Here is a 16,011-nt window from a genome sequence, read left to right on the forward strand (position 1 = left end):
GATATGATTAAATGCCATTTATTATTGCAATTTGGTGACAAGTTCAAGCTCAACTACCCCTAAGTCTGCCTTGAGAATTGTGGATACAGGTCAATGAAGCACAGATCAAGCACCAAAAAGCTTTGGATAGCCCCGTATAATACCTAAACATTCAGCCAACCTCCAGTCTCTCCTTTCAGACACACAAATACGGAATGGAAATATGCTCTTCTAACATGGGGCATTAATTTAGACAAATTACTTAAACCACTGCGCAGTCTGATATAGCCACTGAATCTCTCACTCTCCTGTTCAGCAAAAATACTAACTCAGTTTTATTGGCCAAGTATATTTGAATTTTGTTGAATGGAAATTGAGTAACAATAGTAAACAAATACAGTAAATACTTTACTTTGACCTAAAGTTAAAAGTTACTTTTTAGAAACAGAATAGTTGAAAGGACACAGTATTAAAGTACTATAAAATGATAAAGTGATTTTGGCAATACACAAACATGTACTAAATTCACCCAACTTTCAGCCTTTCATATTATATAAGCTGAGAAATTTACAAATAATATCATTGGGACACTCAAGAAAGTCTTGGATATTCGGAATGCTGATACTTGGGTATTATATAGCGTCATACACAATTTACAAATAATGTCAGGTTCAGTGAAGACATTTTTTGGTCTGAGGCTTGCTGGTGCTTTGATAGAATGAAGAGTCATTCACTACTATGTTTTAAGTAGAGGCCTCTCTTGGTCTATTCTATGAATTATGGAAGCAACTTGCTTGTCTGCTGCTGCTCAGTGGGTTAAATGTAACATGTAAATATTCATTCAGGACAAATATGCCTGATGCTTCTCACATAACACGGTGCAAGCTAGTATTCCTGTAAAAATGCAATATGGTATTGTGCAGCCTCAAAAGAAACTGTACGTATGATTCATTATAGCTTAAAAATTCTGAAATGTTGCTTGTTCATGATATTTGTGAGTTTAAGTAAAAGAAAAATACAGAAAAATAACTGATTGGCAGACAATTCAATATATATACATTGCACAGTAATAATTTAAATTCTAGCAAGGGGAGACCACAATTAACATTTGGCAAAACATGGGGCGAAAAACATGGAGCAAACCTAAAAAAAATCAAATGACAGAATAATGCAAGGAAGGATTTGATGGCTGCATTGATTTTAACGTATTCTAGCACACTACTGTATATATTTAAGTGCAACTTTAACACATTGGCCTATCTCTCTTTTTAGACATAGAGCTAAAAAAACTGTCAGTTTTGTTTTAGTCATCATGTATCAGCAGGTCGTACATCTTTCATTTTCATACAATGTGTAAATTTATTGTTAGGTAGCAAAGATCATGCAAAAACCTCCTCTCAGTGGAGTCTGAAAACAATTTTTTGACTTTGAAGATGCTCAAAGTTTGCAGGAACCTCATCAGACACTTTTACCAGCTGGTAAGATCAAAATGTTTGCACTGGAGTGGTCTCAACATTTAACCATAATGTACCTTAAAAATGAATATGAGAACTGTGTGTGTGGATAATTTTGGTTAAGAGCAATCCCAAGTAAATATCTCTATCGTTTGCAAAAGTTTTATTTCCGTCCTAGGAAAAAAACTGAGGTAAATGTGTGGGTGGCTTTAAGGAAGTTACTCAGCATAATAAACTAACAAAATAACTGGCTCCATGCTACACAACATATTCTGAACCAAGGTAAATGTCTCCATTTTCTGCTGTTGAAAAAGAAGCACATTTTTCATGTGTTTTAAAGTCATTCCACCGCCCAGTTATTTCATTTTGACACTCATAATTTTAGGATCAATAAAATATAAATGTAGATATATTTATTTATATTTTATAAAAATCTAAAATATACATTTCTAAATATTTAGATCGGCTTGGAAAGATAATGTCAAAAGATTTAGTAAAACTTAACAAATACATATTACCACAGGGCTCCTTATATAGACTCAAAAAGAATAAAACAATAAATGAGACTTGCCCACTATGTTTGTACCGTGTTTTACTATTTAAATTTTAAAAGTCAAAATTTTTACTATTCTAAGTGACTTCAATTAAAAACCTGCATAACATTATATATAGGTAAACACCAGAATAAGTATTTGAGTTTAAATCATCACTAGTCATTTCTTGGCAACCTTTTCAAAATATGATAACGTCTAGGCTGTATTGTCAATAATGAACTCTTTATTTTTAAAGCTTTAACACAAATGACATGTCTACATTTTTTGAAACATATGCTGGGCAGTGTTGAAAAATGGCTGAATAAAAAAGTGTTTATCTGAAAACCAAGAAGTAATGATATTCCAGGATAATTTCTTAATTGACATCTCTCTTTTATTCAGTCAGCACATAAAGTAACAACAGTGCCTTCTGTTCTTCTAAGAAGGAATACATTTAATGGTTGTTTCTCAGTATTTGGCAAAGAGAATGCATGCTAAAAATGGTACTTTTGTCTAGTCGATGACACATGGCCTAGACGGTCAAACCTCTTTTTGACCTTCTGCTTATCCTTTTCCACTGTGGAGCGTCTATCCTGTCACTGCATGCAACTCAAGATAAACAACAGGCTTTGCTACCACTATGCATTTTTTCAAGTAAATTTAGGTTCGATTCTAATTATAGTACTGTATCTTATGTCTGCTCTGACTGTAACAAAATCATGGAACTCCTATTTTCAAATGTATTATTTGCTTTTAAAACTCCTTTCATAAGGCAAATGCAGTTTTTGTGTTCCCTTATTGATTATACTAACAACACATACGAAAAATAATAATTAAAACAAACAGATTACATATTTGTCGTGACCTAACATAAGCCTCTGGTGAAAACATACAAAACTGACATGTTTAAATCAAACTCCCTGCATTAATTAATAACATCTTTTATTTCACCTCATTTACAATCATATGCTTGTCGATATTTCACATCCATATAAAACACTGTTTGTAAGTCTTTCTGCAATTCTGCATATTTTGGTTGGTTTAAAGGTTTGCTGGAAAGAAGCTGTGATAAGAATTCACAAAGCAACCAGTGGACCTTTGTTGGCCGAAAGTGGGCCTGGCTGGTATAAAATGAAAATCCTTCTAGTAGTTGTTACTGGGAAACTACAGCCAGATAAAAAGTGGTCCTATTTTGTATATTTGGAGCCCCAGAAATAAAGCAACAATGTCCCACGATATATCAAGACTGTGTGGGTGAGGGGGATGGCGTAGTGAAACAATGGTTAGTGGTATTGGCTCACTGCTTAAAGAATATGGGCTTGATTCCTGGTTTAGTCAATGTCTGAACTGAGACTACATTCTCCCTGCATTCCAAAAATGTCCATGTTTGGGTAAATATGCCTGATATGCATGGGTGTGAGTGTGTGGATGCATGGTGTCACACACGTGTGTTTAGGGGATAACTAAAGGGCCTGAATAGATGTAATTCCTTGCCCTGACCAGGGGGTGGCGAAGTGCACCGATTCTCTCACTCAATTCCTTGCAGACCATTTTCAGGAAATCCCGCCTGGTTCTGGGGCAACCAACGACGTCACTTCCGCTTCCGGTCCAGATGACATCACATCCTCTACAAGCATTTAAAAGCTGCCATCTTAAGACAATAGTCAGTTCTGTTTTGGACTTGGTCGTGTGAACAAGTCTGTTCTTTTTAATCGATTTCACAGTCGGGAAATATTATACGGGTGGCTGCCCCAAACCTTTCCAATGTTTCTTGGTTATTCTTATAACAATGGGTTTTGTGATGGATTTGTGTCTCATTCATAGTTGGGTTCCTGTTATGTGTCTTAATGTTGCCATCATAGAAATGGGCTCTTTCTGACTATACAATAGACAAACTATATTGAGAAAATTGATGAATATAGGTGACACTTGTTGTGTGACTAGGTTCAGCTGTCCTTCCTCTCCCTAACAAGTGAAAACAGCACGTACATCAACAATTAGATGTTGTTATGGTGGGAACAAGCAGAAGTGGGTCATTTTACTTGCTATATTTGTTTTTTTTTGGTGACTGCAAATGGATGTCCTATAGTTCTATTCACATTTTCTGGTTTTTAATGTCTTAAATGAAAGGGAGAAGATGATTTTAGTGGAGATTAACTATTTCTATTAATAGAAATAACAAAACTTTATTTTATATATTGTTTTTTTCTTTAGCAAATGTTATCACACGTAGCTGTACAAATACAGAGTCATTGTGTATCTATTTTAAAATGTTACTATGTAATAGTTTAAGTAAATTGTACTGGTTTACATGGCTAGATAGAGTAGTACCTGCAGCGGAAACAAATAAATGTTGGTAATCTGTGTTTTTGTTAACTTCTTAATTCTCCTCCTGATGTGTTAAAAATTTTACCCGATTTATTAATTGATGGTGGTGGGATGGGGTTACCTGTATGATATACATACATTAGATTGGTGAGAGATACCTCCTTGCAGTTTCAATCAGGATGATTTTCTAGCATTACATCAGACAGCAATACCTGATAGGCACCATTTACTGCTGGTGTGCTCCAATGAAAAATGGAAAAATGCAGGACCACTACAAGCCCCAAGCTAGAGATGTAGAAAGAACAGGCAGCTTTGCGGTTTAATATCCAATGTGGTAAATGGTCACATTATGATTAAAATAATATTTCTTTGAAATGTATTAATTTTCAAAGCTGCTTATTTCATTAATGTTTTGTGGGAGCTAGGTCCTAGCTAGGCGACTCCGAGCTCAAGGCAGGACTTTAATTCAGATGGGATGCCAGTCCATTACAGAGCTGCTTACTATGTGACTATATTACGTGGTAAGTAAACAAATTATTTTTGAAAAATGTACTGCAATTTTTGAGAACATTTTAATTAAATAAAGTCTTATCTGCCACTCCACTCTTCAGGGAATGAATGGAAATATAATTGTCACATGTTATTTTGCCATCTGTACATACTGGCACATTAATATTCTCAATTTTAAAACTTTAAGCAATTAATGCATGCTTTTAGTTGATACTTTTATTTTTTTACATGCTTCTTCAACGTTCAGAGTAGTATAAAAAAATGACATATTTATGTGTGTGTATATATATATATATATATATATATATATATATATGTATATATATATATATATATATATATATATATATATATATATATATATATATATACTGTATATGTTTAAAAACATGCTTAGGTGATTCTTAGTCTATGTCACTGTTTTAAATTGAACTTTTACATGCATAATGAGTGGCACATTAAGGCACTTACCAGCACTGGTGCCAGCACCAGTTGTGAGGTCTGCACCCAACAGGCCACCTAAGATTAAAAAATAAAACTGTTCAGGGAAACTCTTTGTTATTATTGTAAATTTAAGTCATTTTTGCTATAATATTCATCAAGTATGGCAGGTCTAGCTCTGTCCTTTCAACAAATATTCCCCTAATGACAAGCTTACATAAAAAAAAATACTTTTACCAATTTCCATCGACACATTCTAGAAAAAAAAGACTTTCTGAGCTTATGAAACAGTCCAAGAAAAATTATATATTTTTAAAGGCAGAATCTGTGTGGTTTAGGTATTGCTTTCACTGCCAAAAAACATATTTTGTTTTGCTCCTGTAATCTGAAGCAAATTGCATCAGGAAGCCAAAGATAATCATGCTGCTCACGGCATGGGCACAAGGCAGCTGACCAGAAGAAAAAAATACGGCTTTTAGACAATAAAAACAAACCAACTGAAAGATTAAACTGGCCACAGATTTCACATTAGAAATTCAATCTATGAAGTGAATATCTCAAGTTAGTGTTTTTAATCAAATCACTGGCTTCACTAACATTTTAGTTCTAGAATGCCAACCCTCAAAACTACAGATTTTAGAAGAAGAAAAAAAAATGATAGGGAGCTTGCTTAAATGAGTGCAGATGCTTTTATTTTAAGAATGTGTAAAGTTTTTTTTTGCCATTATTCTGATGGCTATTACATCCATGTATTATTAAAAATAAAAACAACTATGAAACCATTATGTACTATATATTGAATTTTATACATTATTCTCAAAAACCTATACTTACACACATTACTAAATCTAGAGTACTGCAATGTCATCACATGCAGCATGGCATCAATGTTCACATCACATATAAAGGACAACGCATAAAAGGTAGTTTTTGTGGTTGATCTGAGATTTTAAAAGCAGCCGCAGGCTCAATTACAAAGCTTTGTACTTCTATTGGATTTCAGAGTGCATTCAGACCTGTATTTGAGAACTATAAATCTTTCTACTAATGTTCTAAACCAGCTGATCAACTAAATATTGCTAGTTGACAAGGAAAATGATATTAGTGCTGCTACCTTTGTTCAGAATAAAAAGGACAGTATATGAATATTGTGCTTTTCTGTAATGGTTTATCCTGTAGTCAGCAAGCTGACTGAGGAGCAGTTTTAGAAAACAAAGAATTCCTGAACAAAAGTTGCCTATAAACAGAATCAAATACTTTAGTTAGAGATGGATGACACTGTAGTGTGACAGAATGCATTTAATATAGGGTATTAATATAGGGCTGAAATCACTTTGGATTAGCTTGTTCCATTTAACTTCATCTCTCTGCAAAAATAATACTTTTTAACATCTGTATGGACTCCATCCTTAGCCATCTTCAATCTGGGACTTTCTGTCGAAGACATTAGTTTAAATAACAGCTGGTGTCCAACTTACTCCCTTTTTTGATATTTAACACTTCTGGCATCTAACCATTTCTGTTTAAGATAAAAAAGATTCAACTTCAGTCCTTCCACACAGTTCATATACAACAATCCTGGAATTTATGTAGACCTCCTTATGTAGTGCTGTTATACCCTTTATGCAATACACACATTTAAACTATGGCTCTGCAAGTCAACTACAATGCTTTAGTATAACCACATTTGGTTTATACTTCATACAGCAAGGTACATACTGTAACCCAACATCCTATAGAATTTAAAAACAATGTATCTGGTTGTAAAGAGTAATCAAGCTCCAGAATGCCCTAATCTTTCACTGTTTAAAACCAACTTACAACACAGTTATACCTAATATTTTGACTTTCAATGTAAAATACATTACATTTATTTACAATAAAACTTCATTTACTACCACCTACAATGGTTATGCTAACACTAGGGTAATCTATTTAGTTTACTGAATTTTAAATATTTAACCTGTCAGTATATAAAAATGCTTGTTGAATGTGTATTGCATGCAAGATTTTGAAAGTTACCAGTAGCCTACCTATTATATAGTACATTTGGCAATTTGTTTATCCAGAAAACACTTCAAAGCCGCACACTTTTTCACCATAAACAGAGTATCAAATGACCTGTAAAAATATGAAGAATATGGATTATGAAATAACCTACCTGGGTTGCCTGCACTAGGTGGCCGATGCGTTACACCTGGAGACATGCTGTTTCTTTGCAAGGATGGGTGAGCCAATGGCAGCAGGTTGTGGTTTCCCAAAGAGCTGCCAGGATGGCTGTATATCAGGCTGTTTGGGTTGGTCACCGGGATTGAAACTGGCATCTCATAGTTTGAAGGCTGAACTGCCTGCACATTAGAATTAATGAGATGAATAGTAGTGCAAATAATTATATTTCACCATCAACATTGAAGTTTTCATTCTTATTATTTTACTTTTATATTCCATATGAAAACTCACCAAGTTCATCTAATGCTTTCTATAAACTATTGAAAAAATACGAAACCCACTGTAATTCTGCAAATACTGTAAATCCTTCTGCCAAACATTCAAGTTTATTATTGGTTTAGTTTCTATTTCTGAATTAATGTGACTATAAACTATACTGTATATTTCCTACACTAGATTTTAAAAAGGCATTAATTTCTAACAAACAACCTTTAGGAACTTGTTTTGTTTGTATTTTAAGGCAAGCTCTACTCTTCAAAATGTTAAAAAATTCCTTGTGTTTCCTTTTGTGTGGAATTTGTTACATTTCTTTAAAATCATTTATTTTCAGTTTTATACTTCTGCAGCATCCACCAGCAGATGTCTCCAAGAGGCTGATCAAATACCTTCATATGACACAACATCGGGACATGTCTGGGTTCCTTAGTGCAACATGTATTATTTTGTAACAAATGCTCATCAGTATTAATAGAGCCAAAAATGACATGAAAACCAAAATGCTTACAAACCCATGCTTTAACAAAAAAAAAAGCTAATTTCAAACAAATTCCTTGTTTAGATGCTTCTGATAGTACAAATAAATAAATTACTATGTGCGAAATAAACTTTTTTTTTCTGTAGTTGATGATATAGATGCAATAAAATGTCATAACTAATCAACAATAACAAATCCGTGTCGCCATATCTAATGCTTAACCATAGCCAGGCCCTCTTTCTAATTTTAGCAGTGAGCAGGAGCTCCAGTGAGTGAGTTAATGTTCACCCCAAATTCTACACTGTTTTTTCTGAAGCACATCAGACAGAGTTTGTGCAACTCTTTAATTATTGTCTGGACAAGCCTTTCTTTTTCACCATTTTATCCATTTTAGTTTTCTTTTACAGAATCCCTGCCTGCCTGCTTGCCATGCCTCGTTTTGTGGTCGAGTGGGCGCAGTGGTATCAGATGAATATGCTTCAACTTGTACACTTGGTCCTTCAGTAGGCTGTCATTTGGATGGTGCCATCCTTCCTGTGTAAAATGATCACATCCAGCTTTGGAATCTGAACACCCTATACTTCACAACCATAGTAACCACATTCTGAACGGCTGCAAACAAAATGCTCATTTTCTTTTTCTTATTCACTTCCACAGTTTAACTTTTAACTTGCATTTCCTTCACGATATATCTAATTTATTACAGCAATTTTCTTATCTAGTGCTCAAAGACTTTATCAAAATAATAAAATTTAAATAGTTAATGAATAATATTTTTTAATACCAACTATATTAACTTTTACATAGGATTTTTGAGGGTCATTTTCTACAGTCTAACACAACTCTGGCTAAACCTATAAACTTTATTTTATTGTTGTATTTGGGTTTTGAACAAGTTAAAGTGAACGAAGAGACTTCATTATCACAAGGCAGAGGAAGCTCTTTCATCCGGCCAACTATATCATTTCTCATGGGAGCACTGAATTGCCTTTTATTTGACATTTATTTGAATCATTCTGCCAAAAAGAGTAGAACAGAGGTTTGGGAACAAATGTACAAAATGCATTTGGTATAAGCAGGTTTACAAGTTTTGCAAATGGAAAACACATGCAGAATATAAAATTAAAAACATTTTTTGTTTTAACTGCCTGGCACGGCTTATGAGTGTTAAACATTAATTTTTGTTTTGAAAAAAGCATTAGGACATGGATAGTGGTGGTGGGGCAGTTGGCGTTATTTCTAATTCAGTAAATTGGGGTCTTGTGGGCTTAGGTTAAATTCACCTTAACATGCTAAAAGATTATAACTCAGTGAGAAATGCCTCATGCATGAATCTGACACGGCAGCCCATAGCTAGCTTTAACCCTTTAAGTGTAGGTCAGTGAGGTTATCTTTACATGCCAGTATCATGTAATCATTTTATGATTTAACTTTTGTAATTTTGATATACTACTAGTAGATGGAAACGTTGCTGCTACAATAAAATTTATATATTTGAATTTCCTCCTTGAAAATCAGTTAAATCATCTTGTCATCCAATTACAAAAAGTCCTTTTCTGATTAAAATTGTAGCAAATTAATCAAATTACAGAAGTAAACACTTATAAGCCACTTTATTAAATACATCTGACTAATAGTAAGATCACCCTTGAATCAGCTAAATTTGTTGACGTGTGGATTGAACAAATTTGTGTGACAAAAATGCTGGTGCATGTCAACACCAGTGTGCCCCATGACCGTTGAACATTTCAATCCACAAATGTCTGAATGAATTGAAATCTGATGAAAATCAATTCACTTCAGCTATCTAGTGGTAATTCAAATGTTGCTGTATTTGTATGTTGAATGACAGTGTGTAAGATAAAAGCACATCCCATTCACAACATAAAATCACCAGTCTGTATTGTTGACTCTTTGCAGAATGGCCCCCTGGATTCATAGGTTTTTGCAAAATTCTGGTCCTTGCATAACCATGACTGAGCAGGAACTGAGATTACTTAAACCAAGGAATGTTTTTCTGATTCTTTAATAACCAGTGTTTGTGCTAACCCACTGCAAATGAATCTTCTTTTTGGGTTGTTTTCTGCCATGAACAAATATTTGTGTGTAATACTGTATGCTTATTCTTCTTCTAATATTTAGCTGTGAGGGGAATGAAGGTAATATGTTTCTTATCTGTTGTGCCTATCTCCATGGGCCTCTTCCACTAGCAGTCTGTTTTTAATCACAGGACTACCATTGGCCTGATGTTTTGTGGTATGCCTTAGTGTCAATACACCTTTGCCACTGTCATGTATGAAATTTTTAGTAGTTCCCAATCTATTAATTTCCATTCTTCCTTCAAATTGCACACACACACACACACACACATACGATCTACTGGTTCCTCCCAACCTGCCTTAATAGTGGTGCCTGTACACGTGATGCTGTCACTGACTAAGCTGTGAACAAAGCCAAAAAAGGCAGGTGTACCTAATAAAGTGGCCACAGATTTTTTAAAATTTCATTATTGAGGAGAAACTAAGAAAAATATAATGGTGAATTTAGTAATTTAGGATATAAGAACACCCACACTAGCAGGGTTAAGACAATTTGCTGCATCAGAGAGCGGCAGACCAGCTGTCTCTAGTACTTACGGGCATTTTAAGATTCTTGATCATATTATCAAATTCTTCATTAATTGATTTGTATTTTTCTTCAGTGCGTGGGGTAATACTGTAATAGGAGTCAGGATCAGGACTGTCACAACCCTTGTTCTCCTTCTTGCTCAATGCCTGCCGGGTTCAGGGAAATACCAGAAAAAAATAAAAAATAAAAAGGCAAGGGTCAGGAATACTTACACATAATCTTTGTCTGTTGATCATTAGATCAATATCTTCATTAATTTTTCTGTACTTGTCATCAGACTCGGGACTGTGACCTACTGAATCATCAGCATCGGGATCAGGACTGTCACAACCATTAAGGCCTTTCTTTCTCAATGTCTGAAATAAATAATTTTTATAGTTTCAAGTTTTTGCTAGTGCATCTCCAAAAGCAACTTACAGACTGACATTCAAATGTAGAAATTAAAACAGAGTTAGGTTGAAAAAAAATGTCTGTGCTGTACTTAAAAGAGTTATTTTAAAATTCACCAAAACAGAAAAGAATTGAAGTAAAAATGATATCCATGCCTAAAATGCCAGCAACTAAAAGTAAAACCCTTATATCACCAAACCCAATGAAATCATCTTTACCCTTATACACTTTGCAAAAAACAGCAATTACCATCTGTTTCCACCTGGTGGCCACCTTCTAATAGAAATAAAGCTTACCTATAGATAACAAGTCAACAGCACGCTGCCAGTTACTGCACAAATTCTTTACCAAATAAGATGTTCTTAAAAATATTAAATATTCTTGTATTACTGCAAAGAAATTAAGAATGAAGATGATTCTTACTGTGTCTTCTTCAAAACTTTATCAAAATGTGTGAGGTTAACTGGAGAAAATGCCCTTCTGTTGCCATATCATTTTTAACCATGCATTTATCTTTGATAGATTTCATATATATGAAGTCTATGAATTTGTATGTCCAGCACCCACTACTTTGTTATTCAAAAACAGATAAAAAAGGAAGACTGTTAGGTGACAAGTCATTTAGAATGTAACAAACTCTTACAGCTGGAAGACAGACATCTGATCGTAAGACTGCAAGACCAAAGCATTTTTAAGAGACAGTTAATCATTCCCTTTCACATTGGCTTGGCTTAATAAAGGAAGATTAACATAAGGGAATATTATCACTGGACAGCTATCTGAACGTTGATTACTGTGTTCTCATTACTCTAGATGCCTTTGTGTCAGTGTTTGCTTGAGACTACAGTAATTAAATTTACTTTATGAAAGCCTACATTTGATGTGTGATGATAAAGCATAGCCACATGACATGCTTTGTCTTTAGCTTATTCTACTAATTTACAATGCACAATCATAATAATTCCAAGATACCCATTTTCAAAGAAATGAACAGAGATGTATATGAAATCATTCTATACTTAACTATTCCCAATTTGTAACTTGTACTATTAGAAACTCTAAATTCTTCATGCTTGTATTTCTGGCATAGACATCACATGCCAGTGTGCTTCCTGTATGTGTGTTTTTTTAGCAGCATCTGAGGGCTGGATTCACATAAACTAAAACTGAATGCACTCAAATTCTTACTCTCACACAGCTAGATCAAATACTTTAGCCTAAAGATGTTATATTTTAACCTAAACAGAATCTCATTAATGCCTCGACCCTGTAGTCAAGCACACAAAACAAGAAGATTCTTACTTTATAGTCACAATATTTTCAACTCATGGTGAAAGGAGAAGAGCAGTCTTTACAGGCTTTTCACAAATGTTAAATAATCAGTGGTGTTTAAAAAAAATGGAAAATAAGATAAAGAAATTGGCAGGCTTTTCAGTCACATTTTAATTATTATTAATTTCAGTTACAATTACTTAATCAAATTAATTTATTTTGACAGTTTCTTTTAGAGTGGCACAGTGGCGTAGTGGTAGCGCTGTTGTCTTGCAGTAAGGAGACCAGGGTTTGCATCCCAGGTCCTCTCTGCATGGAGTCTGCATGTTATCCCTGTGTGTACATGGGTTTCCATCCACAGTCCAAAGTCATACAGGTCAGGTGGACTGATGTTGCTAAGTTGATCCTGCTGTGTATGTGCGTGTATGTTTGTTCACACTGTGATGGATTAGGTTTAGAAAATGGTATGGTACAGTTTCTTTTAAGCCAAAAAACTTTCATTTTTACTGTAAGGATTTTAATAATGAGGTGGATCAATGTTACAAATAGACTGATAAATGCAAAAATACGCATTCAAATATACAGTGACCTACTGCTGAGGGGCAGAAACCGGTTTTGGTATGGTACTGCATCAAATAGTGGGACTGGTTAAGGCTCCACATGACCCTGAATAGAAATAAGCAGGTTAAGAAAATGAATGAATGGATGAATAAATACAAAATCAAAAGATTTTTTTTTTAAATTTAGCAATTATGAAGAATATTCATGTTATTTTACATGTTTACACTAATTGGATCAATGTTGACAATATGAGGATAGAATTTCAAATGAGATCATCTACAGTAAATCTCATCTAACTGTCTTTACACACATACAGACACACACATATATACATATACCTTTAAAACTTTTGCCCTATTGACAGTGTCACAAAACCTCACTTTTTGACAGACAACATTGATTGCAACAGTATTAGGATAGATAACTCAGTTATGGGGGATTTCTAAAGCAGCTTGGAAAGCGCCAGCATCAAGTGATCAGTAGGTATGCAGTTTGGCATTGCTTTCTCTTGGAGCTCAGCAGTTTACAACCCAGCATGCGGCTACATCACTAGCCATCAGCAATTTTACTCATGCGAGTTATTCACACCTGTCAGCGGGTCTGCACCTGTTGTCTAGCTTGGTAGAAAGGGATGCCAAAAAGCAGCCAATCACAACTGACAGCTAAGAAGCCTCACCATAGAAGGCTTGTTTTCTCTTCATCCCTGCGTGGCATTCAACCACTTGGATTACTTATTTTTCAGTCCAGTGCCATGTGTCAAATGTTCAAAACAAAAATGTGGCACTTTACTATAAGGCACTAATGTCATTTGTTACACAAAGAAAAAAAAATGTTTATTCTGAAATGTTTATTCCAAAATGTTGAATAAATAAATACGCTTAGGTAAAAAAAAAGTTTTATATTTCTGACTTTGCATTCTTGCATTCTCAGCTGGTCTGAAGTACAGGAAGGAAGCCTGTAACCTTATATTTCTACAGTATTTATTCACATTCAATAATGTCAAAATCTACATCACAAGTAATAGACCTGAGGTGACTGGTTTGTTGTGGTGTTATCATACAGAAAGATTTCTATTTTAAAATGCATTTAGGTATATAATTTTTGGAATAAAAACTGAATAGTTTGAGTTAGGAAATGGGGAATGCATCTCATTTTAAAAAAAGCTAAATCTTAGCATATAAAATAGAAATAAATCCCACTTTTAATCATTTTTATCATTCTACAGTATTTGTCAGTCCCATAGCTTTTGACTGGTTCACTATCACTCTGTTGAATAAAGTATAGTCATCAATCCTGTATGAAAGTTTCATAAGTTTATTACTTGCAGTTTAATGGGTGACAACAATGCACATGTCAGAATCAATAACTTTGATTACCACATTGTGCACATGCTAAAGTGATATCCATTGGCTATGGAAAAGTGAATGCTCACTTTGAACATATATGAAAATCATTATAAATTATTTAATTGCTGAAAGAGTACCTCCTAAACTCACGAGTGGAACTGGTTATATGTGCTTAATGATTACTCTTATTGTACAGGACAACTATCCCTCAAGACAGTACATGTTGCACAACAAATTCTTCAAAAACACTATCTTATGTTCACTTTGGAAACAAGGCTGAATTAGCCAAGGGCAGAACTCCAGTACATCACGTAATGAACTCATGCACACAGTCATATGTGCCTAATTTGGATTTCCCAATTATCCTAACATACACATCTTTTGAATGAATATTGGAGTCACCACATTCAGTGAGGGGGTGTAGGAACTGCACACTGACGGTAACTGGACAAGAAATTAAATCTAGTCTTCTGAAACTATACCATTATACCATTCTCTATATCATCATCATTATCATCATCTTTACCAGTTTGACAGCCATTTTCTGGGTTAACCCAGATGAGGCAGTTGCCCCTCAAATCATTTTCCTCCACTATCCACAGCATCCTTTGGGGTCATACTCATTCTTTTCCAGCCATCTGACACAACCTCTGCTCGGGCATCCCTCCTATGTTATACATACACAAATACTGTCATCTTATTCATTGCCTAGTTAATGTAGTCTGGTAATAAATGATTGAAAGATGAGGTCAAAAGATATTCCTATAACTTCAGACATTAAATTATTTTTACTTAATGTTGAATATAGCTATATTGTATTAAAACTGATTTTAATTACAATTCACTATTATACTATATTTAGGATCAGCAACTCTGTATACCATAGTGTATTTCAATGAACACATTTATATAATAAATAAAGGAAATTTTACAAATGCTTTTACGCGGTGCCATAATGGGCTTTTCTTACTTTCCTGCATTTATATCCCATTCAGACACTTTTTGAATGGATTTCACATGAATAAAATAGGTTACCTCTTCTTATTACAAATTAAAAAATGTATTGTGCTTGCTAATATATAAAAAAGTCAGAAATATGTTAAACCAAAAAGAAATGTTTCTAAATTGCTATAATTATCATAATACAATTATCAAAGATTTAGATATCAGAAATGAAAATAGGAATTATTTTGAATGTATATTTTTTTAATCTATGTCTAGCAAGCTAATATATTACTAACAAAAATGTACTCATCAAAGAAAGAAGCAAGAAGACAAACAATATTTCTTTTTCTTACAAAATCCTTTTACTTTAACAGCAAAATTGATTGTGATATAAGCAAAATGGGAAAATGTAAAGAAATATGTATAGAGCCAGGCAGAAATAAAGCGAAAGAGTAGAAAGAGTAGAAGAGAGTGAGAGAGAGAGAGAACTCTGTTCCTTTATTCCCTGCTTTCCCCTTTGAGCTCTGCTCCTAATTAAACTCCTTCCTCATCAATTTCCCTCATGGCTCTACTTGTCAGGGCAGAGCTTTGTGCCAAGCAGAATGTAGACATGGTGTCCTACATATTCCCATCATCTGTAACCTTCAGCTCAAGATTTGTAGCTGTGGGTGTACATTACAAGGCTGGCGCAGGCTGTACAG

The 16,011-nt window shown here is 34.2% G+C and overlaps 1 protein-coding gene across 10 annotated transcripts in view; it reads right to left on the minus strand.

Moving 5' to 3' along the window:
* mef2cb (myocyte enhancer factor 2cb) overlaps window positions 1-16,011 on the minus strand; it is a 189,316-nt gene that overhangs the window by 21,664 nt on the left and 151,641 nt on the right. For 6 of the 10 annotated variants that reach the window (XM_039759321.1, XM_039759317.1, XM_039759318.1 and 3 more), the window contains 4 exons: window positions 11,093-11,152; window positions 10,805-10,942; window positions 7,407-7,593; window positions 5,276-5,323 (listed from right to left, as the gene is read on the minus strand). In XM_039759321.1, the coding sequence (XP_039615255.1) occupies window positions 5,276-5,323; window positions 7,407-7,593; window positions 10,805-10,942; window positions 11,093-11,152 (433 nt within the window). Of the gene's footprint in view, window positions 1-5,275; window positions 5,324-7,406; window positions 7,594-10,804; window positions 10,943-11,008; window positions 11,153-16,011 lie in introns of all 10 variants that reach the window. The other 4 variants (XM_039759324.1, XM_039759322.1, XM_039759323.1 and 1 more) reach the window with 4 other exon arrangements.

The sequence above is a fragment of the Polypterus senegalus genome, chromosome 7 (genome assembly GCF_016835505.1).
Source record: "Polypterus senegalus isolate Bchr_013 chromosome 7, ASM1683550v1, whole genome shotgun sequence".
NCBI classification, from domain to species: Eukaryota; Metazoa; Chordata; class Cladistia; order Polypteriformes; family Polypteridae; genus Polypterus; species Polypterus senegalus.